General features: G+C 25.0%; 2 protein-coding genes across 5 annotated transcripts; both read right to left on the reverse strand.

The window, feature by feature from the left end:
• Positions 1–314: 314 nt before the first annotated feature.
• On the reverse strand, positions 315–7207 carry LOC140674924 (odorant receptor 13a-like). Its single transcript, XM_072908875.1, has 6 exons — positions 6846–7207; positions 2730–3136; positions 2389–2488; positions 1931–2032; positions 1454–1612; positions 315–396 (listed from the first exon to the last, which is right to left on the reverse strand). Exons 1-6 carry the CDS (start codon positions 7137–7139, stop codon positions 322–324), a joined length of 1137 nt encoding a protein of 378 aa, XP_072764976.1. The 5' UTR covers positions 7140–7207; the 3' UTR covers positions 315–321.
• A 428-nt stretch (positions 7208–7635) lies between these two features.
• Positions 7636–12189, reverse strand: LOC140674905 (luciferin 4-monooxygenase-like). 4 transcript variants are annotated; one of them, XM_072908847.1, is made up of 9 exons: positions 11955–12187; positions 11267–11365; positions 10960–11070; positions 10510–10717; positions 9809–10284; positions 8884–9061; positions 8508–8729; positions 8088–8317; positions 7636–7818 (listed from the first exon to the last, which is right to left on the reverse strand). In XM_072908847.1, exons 2-9 carry the CDS (start codon positions 11285–11287, stop codon positions 7657–7659), a joined length of 1608 nt encoding a protein of 535 aa, XP_072764948.1. In that variant the 5' UTR covers positions 11288–11365; positions 11955–12187; the 3' UTR covers positions 7636–7656. The 4 variants fall into 4 exon arrangements, with proteins under 4 accessions (XP_072764948.1, XP_072764959.1, XP_072764939.1 ...); XM_072908858.1 differs by having other exon boundaries at positions 11952–12187; XM_072908838.1 differs by having other exon boundaries at positions 12012–12186.
• Positions 12190–16845: the final 4656 nt, after the last annotated feature.

The following is a 16845-nucleotide window of genomic DNA, read 5'->3' on the forward strand; positions in this document are numbered from 1 at the left end:
AAAATAGGAGTCTTGGCAGAATTATATAATATTTACTATCAACTTCTAATATTGCATATTTGTTGCAGTTCAAAGATAGATACGGATTATGTAACATTATATATTATATCGAAATATTTTTTGATAACATGTATACAAACATATTCATTTATATAGAATTTTGAACAATACGTAAAAACAAATATTTTGAAGAATATTTTATCGTGTTATGTCAAATTATATAATATAAATTTAATACCAAATACTAAATACTAACAGTGTATACACTACATACTTACAATATATTATTTTACATTAGAAAAGCAAAATACGTACAATCTATTATATTTCTAGCCCATCTTCTACGTCGAAAATTATTCGAAAAGTTGTCAAATAGGAAAACGTAGTCGATAAATACTGTCAAATATAAATATTTAGTCAATTATTATATTTATTATTAAAATGATTATAAAAATTACTAACAATTATAAATTATTTTAAATTTAGGTAATATATATATTAACTATTGATTATCTACTTAAATCTATTCATACAGAAGTATATACTAATATACTTAAAAAAAAACATTAATTAACACTAGAGAAGAAATTTTGATAATTTTGGCGATAACACATGATAATATAATGTTTTCTGAAGGTAATTTAAATGCAGAGAAGTTGATAATAAAAACAAAAAGCAGCTTTTTATTTTCAAATTAATAATAAAATAAAACAATATAATAGAAAATGAAATAAAAATTATAGCTCTTATTTTAATATTATTTTTATCTATATCATATATATGTATATATATATATATATATATATATATATTATATATATATATATATCATATATTTGTATCTATATTATATAAAATTAAAAGAGAAAAGAAGAAGAAGAGAGAAGAGGAGAGAATTAAAAATTTTAAAATAGATGTGTTAGGTTAAATAATAAGGATGGAACGGAAAAAACTCTATTCCTTTTTCGTTCACGCATTTATTTTTGATAGGATGTACATTTAAGAAGATTGACACGAATTATAAACATAGAACTTGTAAATTTTTTAATTTATTTTTATATTAACCTAATAAAGCGAATAAACGATTTGTACTTGTTATTTAAATAAGTTAATTGTTAATTAAATTCGAACAGAAATTTATACAGAGAGTTCCTGAAAACACATAGATTAAATTAATTTCTTACATAATTAATTTTACACATAAATAATTTTTTTAATTTTATAATTTTATTTATTATAAGTAAAAAAATTTTCTCTATACAGAAATTTATTTTTTATAGTATAAATAATAATACTTATACTTCAAAAACAAAATCCTCTACTTTGAGAACTATTGCGTTGTATTTTGCTGCAAAAAATGACTAGAAATATTTGTTAAATTATATCGCCAAAATTATCGGGATTGTGTCACAATAAATTATCCATGAATATTGTAGGATGTGATATCACTTACAGAAGCATAGTAATTAAGTGAAAGAGTCGGTAGCATGCATGGTACAGTTACAGTTACGGGTTGTTGACAACGCAATACAATGTATAATAAGTCTTTTTGTAAAGATATTTTTTTTTTATACCATAACGATTCATACGCAGCTTGGCCAACTTTATTGCTCTAAAATATAAAGCTATATCTTGGTTATAATACTACAAAAACGCATTATTTTAAATTTAAATAAAGATCAACGGCATAACATGTATGCTTTTCTATAATAAAGCTAATCATTATAGTTATCACATGCACACAATATTTCATATAGAAAAAAATTGTGCATGCGTACATTTATATTATGTTTTGCTGCAAATTATTTTGATATCAATTTTATTATATGTTATTATATATATTCTTTTATTATATATATATATATATATATATATATATATATATATATATATATATATATCCTTTTCTTACATATTTGTTATATCTTACCATATTCAAAACATAATCAGCTGGCCACGCACAGACAAAAACTTCTACAAGTGCAGATGCGCCAACAGTCAAAAATTGGGTCTTTACAGTTAATGGTTGTCGCTATACAAAATAATATTATAATATCAATAATGCATTTCTGCTGACACAATATAAAATATTAAAGTTATTAAATTTAAAATATAAGAAAAAAAGAGAGAATTGTTTAGTGTTCATAAATAGTTGTAGTCTAATAAACCAATTTTTGTAAATAAATAATAATTACAAATATAATATTTAAATTGCATGTATGTGTGTGTTACATGTAAATATTATTAATTAAATAGACACGTGTTGTACGTGTTTATACAATGAAAAATTCGCATCTTAGCTTTTATCTCTTCAATCAGATTTTTAAGCAAAACATTTGTTCAATATTAAGCAAAATACGATAAATAAATAAAATAGATATAACTCACACTCAAAAAAGTAAGACCACTGAATACTACTGCTACAGTGCTAAATCCTATTGATGATAATGTTATATATCGGATCGCCAAAGTAACATCTTTTGCATATCTATAATCGATTTTCAGTTTCTTCATTTTTGTTTGAAATTGGCAACGAACAGCAAAAATAGAAAACATTGCGATATTTTATATTTTGAAATAAAAAGAAATTTAGACAATTTAGATAATTAATTTTTACTATTATTGACATTATATATTATTTTTAAAATTTCTAGTTTCCCTCACTGAAGTCATATTAAATTTTAATCTTAAAAACAATAGTTATACTGCCATAATATTTTATATCTCACCGTAAGAGCTGTTGATGTAGTTGTATGCAGATTTTAAACTCCGAGGAACTTGTAACTTTTCGAAATTCGTTAGACAAAATTTCAAATCTTGCCGCTACAAACCAAAGTAGAACAGCTACAAAGACATTGCTACATACTTGTACATAACTTTGATATATAACCATCGCATGATGCAGGTAAATGACAGTTTTTAGCGGTTGTTGGCCCACATAAAATGGGTATTCTACTTCGATTGGAAAGGATTGAGGTAGCAATAGTGGTCCAAAAACCATAGCGACAGCAGTTATAGTTATCCAGCTTAATGTTATTCCGTAAAATAATTTGCATTTATCAATATACTTTTGAAATATATTCTTCTCTTCTGCATTTGCTTGCTGAATATAATTTTCCATTTCGTATATTATAACCTACACAAATATACATATAATATAAAAGATGTAATATTTTTTATCTGATATATCAGCCAGCATTATAATGATGATATATTTATGTATTCATCATAATGATTTATATAGGATATTTTTAGATAAATACCGTTTAAAAAACCTACTAAACGATAAAAGATGTAAGAAACTTTCTTTGCTACTTTTTAGAATGCAAAAAAAATTTGTTTTTTATTTTTCAATATTATATTAAAATTATCTTCTTTTTAATATAGAATTTTATATTTCTATTTTAATACCATAAAAGCATAAAAAAAGTGAATTTAAAAAATTTATTAGAAATAATAATCTAAGATCACAGAAGAATGGAGAAATTATTGAAACAGATGTGTAAGAAACAAAATCTCTATTACATTTTATTTATTTGTGTATGTACGTAAGTAAAAAATAATATCATCAAATGTATTTTTAATACAGTTTTATTAAAAAATGCTAGGCAATTTTTAAAAGTAATTGAAATCATCAGTTATAATATTCATTATTGGACTAAAAATGTTGAATGAAAGAGTGGATCTTTTATTAAAATATAATATTTTATTTTAAAAATATAATAACTTAGATATATAACGTTAAAAATTAAGAAAAAAGTTTTTGCCTTATCAAATTTTTTCATTAAAAATAATAAAAGAAATCTTTTATACATTTTTCGTATCTTAAATCGTGCAATCATATTAAACAGAATTTATCTTAAAGACATCCTACACATACATATTTTTTTTTTCTTACATGCTATTTATTTTTTTAAACATTTGTTATATATATATATATATTGAAGTTTGCATAAATGTAAAATAGTTTAATTTAAAATAATTACTTTTGTAAACAAAAATCTCCGAGATGTAACATAACAATATTATTTATAATAAATAACATATATGATAAATATTATAACATTTCCTAGATGTATATGCTGTTGTATTAAACTGTTACTATCACCACGCACATGCGCAAAAAATTCAATTTGCCTAACAACAGCTGGACGCACGTACGCAACAGTGCGTTACTTCGTACGCCATTCATCTCCCACAGTAATAATCAAATGTTTACATTCTACACAGCATATGTCAGTCTCATTGCCAGTACTTGGTCGCTAACAGACCTTTAGATATGGAAACCAGCCGTAAAAAAAGGTAACTTTTGAATTTTGATAATAAAAGTAAAATAAAATAGATAGACATAGAAAAAAAAAGTTTACATACAAAATGTAAGATATTGAAAATGTAATGGAATTGATGAAATTTTATTAAAAATTTTATTAAAAACTTTTTATTTGTATTCCTCAAAAAGTTTGAAATGATCAAGTTAATCTCTTGATAAATTTTAAGTAATTAAATCAACAAAAGTATCAACAAAAAGTTAAATGAGAAGATTAAAGAATAAAACTTAACAGAAATATTTTCTAATAATTTGATTGAAATATTTTCTAAGTCATTGGTCATGTAACCACCATATATATTTTTTTACTATGTATTAACTATCCACTGTGTGTGAAATGTTTATTGCATTTTGACATATAAATCCATTTCTTGATGTTTCTCAATATTAGAAGAAATTTGTCATAAAAATATAAATTGATATCTTGCATAATAATAGCTTAATATTTGTGTCACAGTAGATCAGAAGATCTGAAAAAATAGCCAAAATTATATACATCAAATAATCTTATCATATTCTTTTATTATTATCTTATTAAATTAAAATAATAATCTACAAAATATTATTCCAAGTGTAATAAGATGTTATTCTTTTAAAACAAGTTATCAAATGTCTTAATATATATGTTTATTATATTTTAACAAAATTCAGATCTTTTATTGTTTTTGTTACAAAAACATAAGCTATAAAAATGATAGACACAATAAATAAATATATTATAAAAAGTCATTTCTTAATGCTTCTTAATTCTTTGATGCAACATACTTACGAAATAAAAATTTTAAATGTCTAAAATTTATTTACACACAAAAGCGCATATTATATTATTTCTTGTAACCTTATTTATTCTGGTACTTACAAAGTTGTAAATGATATTTAACATTCCCACAATTTTATATTTTATTTTTCTAATTATTTCACAAAATAATTTTATAATATAATTACAAGCTATATACATATATATAATTTAAAAAATATTATATTATATTATATTATAATATATTATATATATGTATAAATAATAAATAATAAATTATATGTATATGCGCACAATTTAAAAAATATATTGCAATTGATCTTTTCAAATGCAAATTTTTTAATCCTTCTATTTTTGGAAATAAAAATCTATTTTTTTATAAAATTTCTGAAAAACTTAAAGTTGCCCAGCGACCTTGGATCTAATTAAACTTATATTAGACATTTATTAGTTATTAGCCTGATTTGATTGTTTATTTACGTTATGTCACTTATATAATTATATAAAATGTAAAATATATTATATAAAAATAACATAATGAATAAATATAAAATAAAATATAACGATTGTTAGAAACATATTATATATTTAATACGTAGTCAAAATCAACCCTCTACTGTTAATGGATTAAAGAATTTTTGAAGAATCTAAAGAGACTTTATATGTAAATCTACCTTTCTCTGAACAGTGTATGTACTTTGACATTACATTAAATCGACTATTCTTATTTTTAGGTAAAATTAAAATTAAAATTGATGATCTTAAGAAATTTATAAAAGAATGTATGTCTTTAAATTTAACAAAATTTTAATTTTTAAGGTTCCCAAGTAGTCGCTGAGAAAACGGTGGCGATAAACATAACTGCAGTAGGAATAAGAACCAAGTCATTATTCCTCTCTCTTTTTATCTCGCATTGTCTGTTTCTTTTTTTTCTATTAGACGTGAAAGTGACATTTGAAGTGACGTTTTGACAGCCAAATTATTCTTGCGTGCCACTTTTAAATAAAAAGGTATTTCAATGAAACAACACTACTTATAGATCGCTTTAAGACACTTGTAAAAATGTTTGAAAACTAAGTTTAGCAAGGAATACACTATGTGAAAAGAACATTTTCCACTTCTTTAGACAACTGTCAAACTACGTGTTTTCTCGTGTAAATAGGCTTATTTTGACACTCATTTTACGGCTATTTGTGTTAACAAGCTGTCAAGGGAAAAGATTAATTTTTGGACAATCTTACAAGTGTGCTAAAGCGAGCTGTAGTCTTGTTTCATCGATATATTTTTTTTATTTAAAAATGGCATGAATTTTCGCAAGAATTTTCAGAGTATTATTCCTCGCTTAAGATATCACGATTCCAATATGACCGCGGTGACTACTCGGGAGCCTTAATTACTTTCAAATTTTTATCTGTGGATTGTTTCATTTTTCTTGTTGTAATATAATTACATATATGTTGACCTATTTAACATTTATGCAAGACTTCAAATATTCTTTCTTATTTTTTTTATTTAAAACTACAAAGAAAAAACTAATTTAAATAGAAATTATGTATTCAAAAAATTCAATATTAAAATATTTTTCAATTTACGACAAAATTCAAATAATAATGCTAACTGTAATTAAATAACAGAAAATTTTATTTTTTATAAAAATTAATTTTTTAAGATTTATTTTCATTTTATTTTCTTTAAAAAATTATTTTTAATTAATATTTATTCTGTTGATACAAACAGGCAAATATAAATAATATTTCTTACTTGCAAACGATTACTCTGAAGCGTAAACAAAGTAATCTGTATCGGAACTTGTAAAAAGGCGCTCAGCTCGCAACCCACTTTCATAAGAAGAAACTTATTATCATGTTCGAGACTTAATGTATAAAATAACGATATTAACATTAGCATACCATTCAAGCAACAACACGATCGAAATATCTTATCACGAATTTTTTGAGACTTTGTGGCTTTCACTGGAAGTGGCCAGCAACAAGCAAACGTTAAATCTACTTTTAGAAAAGCAAGAACTTTTTCTAACGTTAATATCTCTGTCATAATAAAATCTTGCAGACTATTGTGAACAGAAAATAATGTTTCTTATTATGATTTGAACTCAACTGTCTTTAGAATATTTTTCCAAGAAATTATGCAAAGAAAAATCGCGCGAGGTGCTGAGAAAACGCATATTGAACGTCTAAGTTGCACCTATGTTGCATTCATTCATATTTTATAGACGTAAAACGTAAAATATTTTCTCTAGTAAGAGGGATACGCATAAAACTATAATATGACGGAAATTATTAGACGGTAGAAAGAATAATAAGTTACACAACAGATATGCACATAAGGTTTTTATTCTATAACTAGTTCCTTATCTATAGCTTTTAATTCTTTCTTCGCAATTTTTCCTAAATTTATATATGATAAAGTATTCAGAAATGTAACTCAATGCAACGAAGATTACATTAATTCATGTTAGTAAATTATAATTATGTATAGTATATAAAGTATATAATTATATAATTATAATAATAATTATAACAAAATATAATTATAAATTGGTTTCTTTTGTTTATTCTACAACTAGTTTTTTAGACATAGCTTTTAGTTCATTTTTCGCAATTTTTCCTGTACTTGTATGAGGTAATTCATTCAGAAATACTACTCCACCACGAAGTTTGTATTGATCCATCATATTATTTGCTACCAAGTCTATTAATTCTTGTTCGGTCACCTACAGATACATAATTTGATCATTGCAACAATTTGATTATAGCATATTTGATTTTATAAAACATTTTATATATTCTATGTTAGAAAATAATATATATTCAGTATATTTAAAAAATCACACAATCTTGGCAACAAATTAAAAAAATTTTTATAGTTACTTGGAAGTGTCTTACTCTTAAAATTTTGATGCACTTGATAAATCATAATTTAAAAATTTCTATTTTATAAATATTGCTTTGTAGCCTCATCATATTTGCAACAAGATTGTACCTCGACTCTCGGTATCTTGGTGACATAAGCAATGGGATGTTCGTCATCTGTTGGATGAGGAATTGCTATTACTGCAACTTCTGACACTCCTGGATGCGACAATAAGACATCCTCGATTTCACTAGGTGAGATTTGATATCCTCTGTATTTTATAAGATCTTTTATTCTGTCTATAATAAAGAGTTCCCCATCTTTATCAAAATAACCAATGTCACCTGAATGCAGCCATCCTACAAGAAATTTGAACTTATTTTCATGGTATTACATGTGGTATTATTATTATTACTATTATTATATTATTGTTAAACATTTTGTTAAATTATTTTTTTTGTTAGAATTGTTTAATTTTGACAATATATGCCAAGATCATTCAGGAAAAATGGACAGTACACTAATGAGAACTTACATAGGTTTTTTTACCTTGTTCATCAATAGTCTTTTTTGTTATTTCAAGATTTCTGTAATAGCCATTCATCAGAGACATTGTCTTTATCCACAGTTCTCCTATTTGATTTGGACCAAAAGCCTTTCCGCTTTCTAAGTCCACGATTTTTATTTCTGTATTCTGGATTACTGTTCCGCAAGATCCATTCTTATGATTCGAGCACTGAATTGTCGCGCTTCCACCAAGTTCTGTCATTCCTAAAATGGAGGGATAGATAATTGAATTTCCGCTATATGTTCCGTTGTTAGATGTTTTGCCTCATTTTTGTTGCATATGTGTAAGTACATAAATATATATATATATATAATTTATATTTATAATATTTTGTATTATATTAGAATAATAATTTACCAAAAGTTTGTAATATTTTAACATGTGATAAGATACGTCTTATTTCTTCGTGTATTTTTGGTTTAATTGCTCCACCACCAAACAGTATGACTTTTAAAGATGATAATGGAAATTTCTTTATGTAACCCGCTTTGAGAGATCGATTGATCATACTCGAGCTTAGAAAAACCGTAGTTATCTAAATAGCAAAATCAGAAAGATTAATGCTTTTACAGTATATTATTATCATATATGCAAAAATATAAAATGCATTTTTTTCTATTAGGCGTGAAAGTGACGTTTTGACAACCAAATTATTCTTGCGTGTCCTCTTTAAATAAAAAGGTATTTCAATGGAACAACACTATAGATTGTTTTAGCACACTTGTAAAATTGTTCGAAAACTAAGCTTAGCAAGAAATATACTGTGGAAAGAACATTTTCCACTTTTTTAGACAGTTGTCAAACCGCGTATTTTCCCATGTAAGTAGGCTTATTTTGACACTCATTTTACGGCTATTTGTTAATTGTCAAGGGAAAAGTTTAATGTTCGGACAATTTTACAAGTGTGCTAAAGCGAGCTGTAGTCTTGTTTTATCGAAATATCTTTTTATATTTAAAAATAGCAGGCAAGAATTCTCAAAGTATTATTTCTCGCTTATAACGATTCTAATATGGCCGCGGTGACTACTCAGGAGCCTTAAAAAATTCTTGCGAATAAAATAGTCTTTAGCAAAAACAACTAAAGTAATAAGTATGTCTCAGTTATCACTTTTCTGAAGTTAGAGAAGGAGATAAATTTTAAATTATTTGTGCATTTATAATAATAAAAAAATCTTTCATTTTTTATATAAAGAGTTTTTGCCTCTTTTATCTTTTATATATAATAAATATTAATAATAAAATCGAAAACAGTGTTACTATATGTTTTCTTTACAACTGTTACCTTGTATTTTTCAATTAATAAGCATATCATCTCTTCATCGAATTCTGAATAAAGAATTGCTTTAGCACTCTGCACGATCGACAACAAATTCATCACCAGTCCCGTAATCCAATAAAGTGATGAAAACCAAATCACCACCGTATTGGTTAAATCTACGACTTTAGCTTCGCTGATATATGACAAACCGTAATTGGATAATTCAACACCTTTCGGCAGCCCCGTGGTGCCTGACGAATGCATGATGCACATGGTCTTTTTCTTGTCATTGCACTCGACATAATGGAAATTCGTCACTTCCGCATCGCTATACATGCTCAAAATATCGGAAAATGAGATCATGTTAGGGTGATTGCCGAAAATCACAACAATGGGATTGCTGTTGCTCTCTTTTATTGCGCTCAAAATAACGTTCACAGATTTCTCAGTGCAGAATATCACTTTCGGAGTAGTCAACCGCATGCAATGACGCACGTTTCCTAATGACAAATAGCGCATAATAAAATTACAAAAAATAAAAAACACTAAATAAAATTAATAATACATATAGATCTTATTGCATAACTAAATAATGGATAAGATAAAATCTAATGAATTCAAGATAAATTAAATTATATTTGCTGTTGTTGGAATTATATTATCTCTGATTATTAATCGAATAAAACGTAACAATGTTTCTGAATTGTCATTGCAGGATAACTCACGCAAATCCATGTTCTCGTTCCACGGATTAAAGATCGCGTTGACATAAATTGTCGCCAAGCAGGGCACGAAGGAATTGAGGTGATTACTTGTGCACAGACTGACAACATCGCAAGATTTGATTCCTTGTTTTTGTAACCACAATGCGCATCTTATAACTTTAGCTTGTAACTCCGCATATGTAACTATTTGTTCAGTGCATGCATCCACCTATGACATTAATATTGTACAGAGTGTCTTAAAATCATAAAACGTGCATTTTATTACAAATTATTTTATTATAATTAAAATACCATTGAGTGGTTTCAAAATATAATATCCCATGTCATTTCTTGAAAATGTTTACTTGTTATGAAATTACTATGCAAATTTGTATTATATACGCATTATTAACTCTGAAAGTTTTCTTTTTCTACATTCAATATTGACATTACATATAAGTGTTAACTTACCTGTGCAATTTTATTTCCATGATTTTTAATGTTATTCCACATTATTTCTGCAATACTTTTAGACGTAGACGTTATTTTTCCTTTGTAGATGTTATTTTCTACAGTAAAAGTCTAAAAATAATAGATAAATCTTTACTTAAAAAAACACAGTACAAATTTTTGCATATTTTATAACAAATTTACGTTTGGCGTTTTCAATCTATACTTTTATATTATATTGACAATGATTATTTGTGTAAGTTACTTGTTAATTATATAAAAATATTAACTATAATATGTCCGCAATTATGTGTGTTTTTGTACTTACTCTTGAATCATTTACATTCATATTACCGGAGATATAGTTTTTAGATCTTAGTTATAAAATATTGAACACAATTAAACAGCCAGTTATTCCTCTCACTTACTAAAATATAAAAAAAATAAACACATACATATGCAAAATGTTTAGATTCAAAGAATGTTTAAATTTTAACTCTCTTTTATTCTTAAAGGAAATGTTTATATTTACGTGCAATATATTTATGTTTACATACAATAGGAAATTTATTTTCCTGTATTTCTATTTTTGTATTTGTTTGTTAAAAATAAAATTAAATATTTGTTAAGAATAGAAAATTGTTTAAATTAGAAATTTTATCGACAAAGTGGCATTAAATAACATGATTAGATAACATATATTATCCGCAGATATCATTATCTAAGCAACTGTTTAAAGATTAAAGTACTTCTACAATGAAAAGAGAGAGAGAGAATATAAATACGTTTTATGTCATAAAAATTAAAATGTAAAAAATGCTAAATTGGAATAAAGTATACTGACAATAAATTGGATTTATGCACACATAATAATACAATATATATTAATAAATATTGAAACAATCTTTTGAAAACATAACAAACTTGTGCACAATTGTTTAATGATAATTCTTCTCGAAAGAACTAAGCTATACTGATTTTCATTAATACAATACAAGTAGGAAAAGACGCACTACCAGATTACTTGAGGATAAAAATAGTTGTATTGAACTTCATGAGATAATAACGCTTACAGTGGCAAATAATAATAGAACACTATGAGTATGTGCACCGTCTGATATATCGATAACTTGTTTCTTTAATTGCTCGTACTGTTCGCGAAGAAAGCTTTCCCGTTATTAGTAAGCCATGATGTGAGCTCGCTTTAAGAAGTGCACTGATCGACTGTGGCTTGTATAAATAGTCGCAATGTTCTATCTTCCGTGACTGTACATCGCTGGAGTATAATTATCTCATGATATATCACGCAATACAACTATTAGACCCTAACCTATCTAATCTAACATAATTAAGTAGCAAAAAGTCATTTTCTCTGCTAGCATTTGCATAAGAGATAAGAAGATTTTTAAAACAAAACAAATACATGTAGAAATAATAATAATATTAGAAATAATAATAATATAATGATATATATGAAATATATTTTTAAATGATTTTTAATTATTTTTAATTAGTTTTAATTATTTTTAAATTATTTTTATTGTATATTTTTATAAATATATTTTATCTATTTTTCTCTACACAACACGAATTAAAAGTAAAAAATATTTAAAAAATGAATATTGCTGGTCAATTCGATATCCTATAATATAAAATATAAACAAATAAACGTAGTTATTCAAACATTATTCACATATTGTTCCGACATTTAATAATCTTAATAGAATTTTTTTGGCTATAAATTATCTTTGACAAAAGATTTATTATTATTTATTTACATTATACAGTGCAATACAATCATTCGAATATGTTATATGCAAGACTGAACGATTATCGAATACGTCGTATACGTATACGACATATTCAATAATCGTTCAGTCTTGCATATTTTATTACTTTTTTGTATGTCACGCAATTTTCCTAAGTGATTTGCTATAAATATGATTTCCTGTTTTTGTAGATAATATCTCTTTTGATGTCTATCTTCTATATCCATATGATTATTAGCCAATTATATAACTGCTATATCTATTAAACAATAGAATATTGATTTCACATTCTCTTTTATATTTATTAAACATTGTTGTCTTATATTTATGTTCTTATCTAAGTAGAACAAAAAATCACGATAGTATCAAGTAATAACGTCAAAATGACGAGAATATGAACTAGAGAAATAACTACAAAAAATCACTTTTTGATCATTTTTTAATCATTTTTATGTATTTTGACATTATTGTGACTTTCTGTTTTAATATATTCATGTTTATCATGTGCTTATATTTATGTGCTAAAGCGGAACATATCAGAAGAAACGCACACTGATTTTTCGAAGAGAATCGAATACTATTATTTTCATGAAAATCTCAACAATAATCGAAATTACTTAAACGCAAAGTAAAACAGCCATTTATTTCAAATGCTGTACACCACTTATTCTTGATTGTCGTCTTCCAATTTCTTTTTCTATTAATTGTTCTCCAACATATTGTTACTACTATTATTAAACACGTCTTGTAACCCTAACAAATTAATGCAATCGCATCCATTATTTTTTATTACAAATCATTTTTTCGTATTTGTAAATCTAGAGTATAATATCTAAACAACAATATAGTAAAGGTCAAAATAAAGCCGAATAGCTGTAAGGATGAGCTACTCTATATTTAATTAAGAAATCAAGTTATAATTACATTATCAAACTTTTCAATCTGCTTTTTTCTCTCTTTCCTCCTAGAATCGCTCACACGTTCTCTTCTTTTCAACTACTGTTTATATTATAATACTCTAAGGTGCTACATCTTTTTTTATCACCTGCAACGTATCTTTAAACATTCCTGATTTATAATCGTAATGCACACTATATTTTCTGATTACAATCATTTCTATAGGATAGTTACTATCCATCATTACATTGTCAATTTTTACTGCGAGAATTCGTTTGCAACGACTGCTGTGCTTAAGTAATATTTATAATAATTTTTATTATTAAATTTTTAGTTATAATTTCTTAAAATGCTCATTTATGCATCTTTATCTGGCATTAAACATACTCTTTCTTCGATAGATATTCCTATTTTTGTTTTTTTGTTATTCATTTATAATATTGTTTATAAATAATATTAAGATGGACATATCGATTCGTTACATTTTAATCCTCCCTTGTCCATAAATCTGTAATATGTAACTTAATTTATTTTAGTAAAGTTTTATGATCTTTTTTCTCTGATAATCTTAATCTTAACATAGATTGTCAAAATTAAAATTTTGAATATTTATATACTACGATGAAACTCTAACAAAACTTAAGTTAAAATTAAAATTAGTTTAGATTGAATTATTATAAAATTATTTTAGAGAGATAGTATGTATATATTATAGGAAAAAAGGCTAAACTACTTTCTTGATCTATTTTTGTAGAACAAATCTTGTTATGTGCGAAAAAAATTGTAAAAATATTTAAAACTAACAATTATTTAATTATACCTTGAAAACTATATACGAGAATATACTCGAAAATTATATACAAAAATCAACAATATGTGCAATAACGGCTTTACGAACAATAGTAAATAAATGTTTAATATCATTTCCTTTCTTACAAAATTTCTTGGATGGGACGTTTTGACAATAACTGGTGTCTTCAGCCACCTTACATTAAATTCGTTATAAAATATAATAAATTATCATAACTATCAAAGTAATAAAATTAAAAATAAATACATCTGTCAAATTACTTACATAAATATATAATAAAACAAAAACTGAATTACTAGTGTGTCACTCCAGTTTTAACTATTAAAAATTGATTTTGATTTTATTAAAGCTGATTATTATTTATGAGATGTTAATATTGAACTGGTAGGATGTGTGGTGTGTGTTGATTTTATATATAACTGTCGATCTTTACATGTTTGTCTTTCTGTTTATAAAATATAATAAGAGATAGTTAAGAATTTTGAATTATTGAAGGACTGTCTAATAATAGAAAATATATTTCATCTAACAATTCACATTCTTCTTGTAAATTTAGACCTTGTTTTTGTTGTTTAATAAAAATGGTTTCACCGATGAGTCTTTTATAATAATGTGTTTCATGATCTAAGGTTTTAACTTTTTCCCATGCAAAATCAAGATTTTTTCAATTCGATGTAAAGATATGACTGATAAATTCTGTTGTTTTACGTTATTCCTATGTTCCTTAATTCTCATTTTCAACTATCTCTTAGTCTGTCCTATGTACGACGCATTCACTACAATTAATTCTATAAATTACATTATCGACATTCTCCCTGGGAGTCACATCCTTATAAACTTTAATAAATTTGTTTAATCTTATATACAAGAATATATTAAAATAAAGTTAATATAAATTAAGTTAAAATAAAGTAAATTTAGTAGATTTTCACTTCTATAACGATCACGAGTCACGAATTGTAAAGTGATAATTCTATCGTAAATAATTACATATTTAATTATATTAAATTGTTATTTTCTTTTTCATAAAAATAAAAAATAAATTAAAGCTTCATTACGAAAGATACTATTGAAGAGCTTTCAATTAATATTTCTCAGATTATTTTGATACTTTCTTATCGGTTTGTTTTCTAATTTGAAGTATTATTATGAAGTATTATTATAAAAGAAATCTTCATTTTTAAAATCAGCATAATTGACAATTTTCACTAATTGTAAAGATAAAGCTGAAATGAGGCAAACCATTCTCTCTCAAAATAAGTGAAAGTGTAAGACTAATGTTTAGATAACCATGTTTGTCGAATATACTAATTTTATCATCATTATTATCGCCGTCCAAATAAACATCATGACTTGCATCTGAAGAGTGTCGTTATATTATATTACATCAAACCATTACGACACAAATAAATCGTAAAAAAGATTTATTATCAACTGATTCATTACTTATACATATCTATATATATCACGACTGTACTACGACACGATTACTTTTCACTATAGAAACTATCAAAACCTTATACGTATATTATTTCTATGTTATTATAGAATTTTTTTAAATTTTCATAAGTAAAAGAAAATATTTTGGAAAAATATAGATTTTGGAAAATTTATTTACATTTTATATATTGTATATAATTTACATTATGTAAAACATACATATATACATACATATGTATATAATAAATAGATAATAGTAATCTCATAAATAAATAGCATAATTATAACGTAATGTGATGACGTTGTCATCCAAACTAGAATTTTAAACAACACAATTTGCTCATCTGAATCTGAATTTTACTAATAAAAACTGAATTTTAGATATATTAACTATAATTATAATAATTATAATAATAATAATGCTATAATTATATATAAATATGATTATATATAACAATTATGTCAAACTTGCAATAAATATGTACATAATGATATTTTATATTAGTTTTTTATTTAAAAATAGGATAAATAATTGTCTTTAATTAACACGCAACATACACGAAAATAGAAAAAACATAAAATATACAAAAAATCAACAAAATTAGATGATAAATTTAGACAAAGTTTATGTTATATCTAAACTCGAAAAAGAATAAGAGTCAAAGGAAGGAACATAACAAATACTGTTCCAAAATCAACGTCTTAATAATAACGTCTTAATATACGGTAAATGACTGGTTGAACAAAGAGTAGGTTCGAAAAGCAGGTAAATGACAGATTCTGTCACTCTACTGTTCTGAACGTTCATTCAGCGGCCAAAATAAGCATTTTATTGTATCTAATCATTATTTTATTACCAACAGTACAAAGATTTTCTTACCTACAGCAAGAAAATCTTTGCATTGTCGGTAATTTTTTCTGGTCACATACTAAACCCCGTAAGACCACCGGTCTTTAATAATATCTCGTCAGTTCTCTAACATTAAATTT

This window comes from Anoplolepis gracilipes, chromosome 2 (genome assembly GCF_047496725.1).
Source record: "Anoplolepis gracilipes chromosome 2, ASM4749672v1, whole genome shotgun sequence".
Taxonomy (NCBI): Eukaryota; Metazoa; Arthropoda; class Insecta; order Hymenoptera; family Formicidae; genus Anoplolepis; species Anoplolepis gracilipes.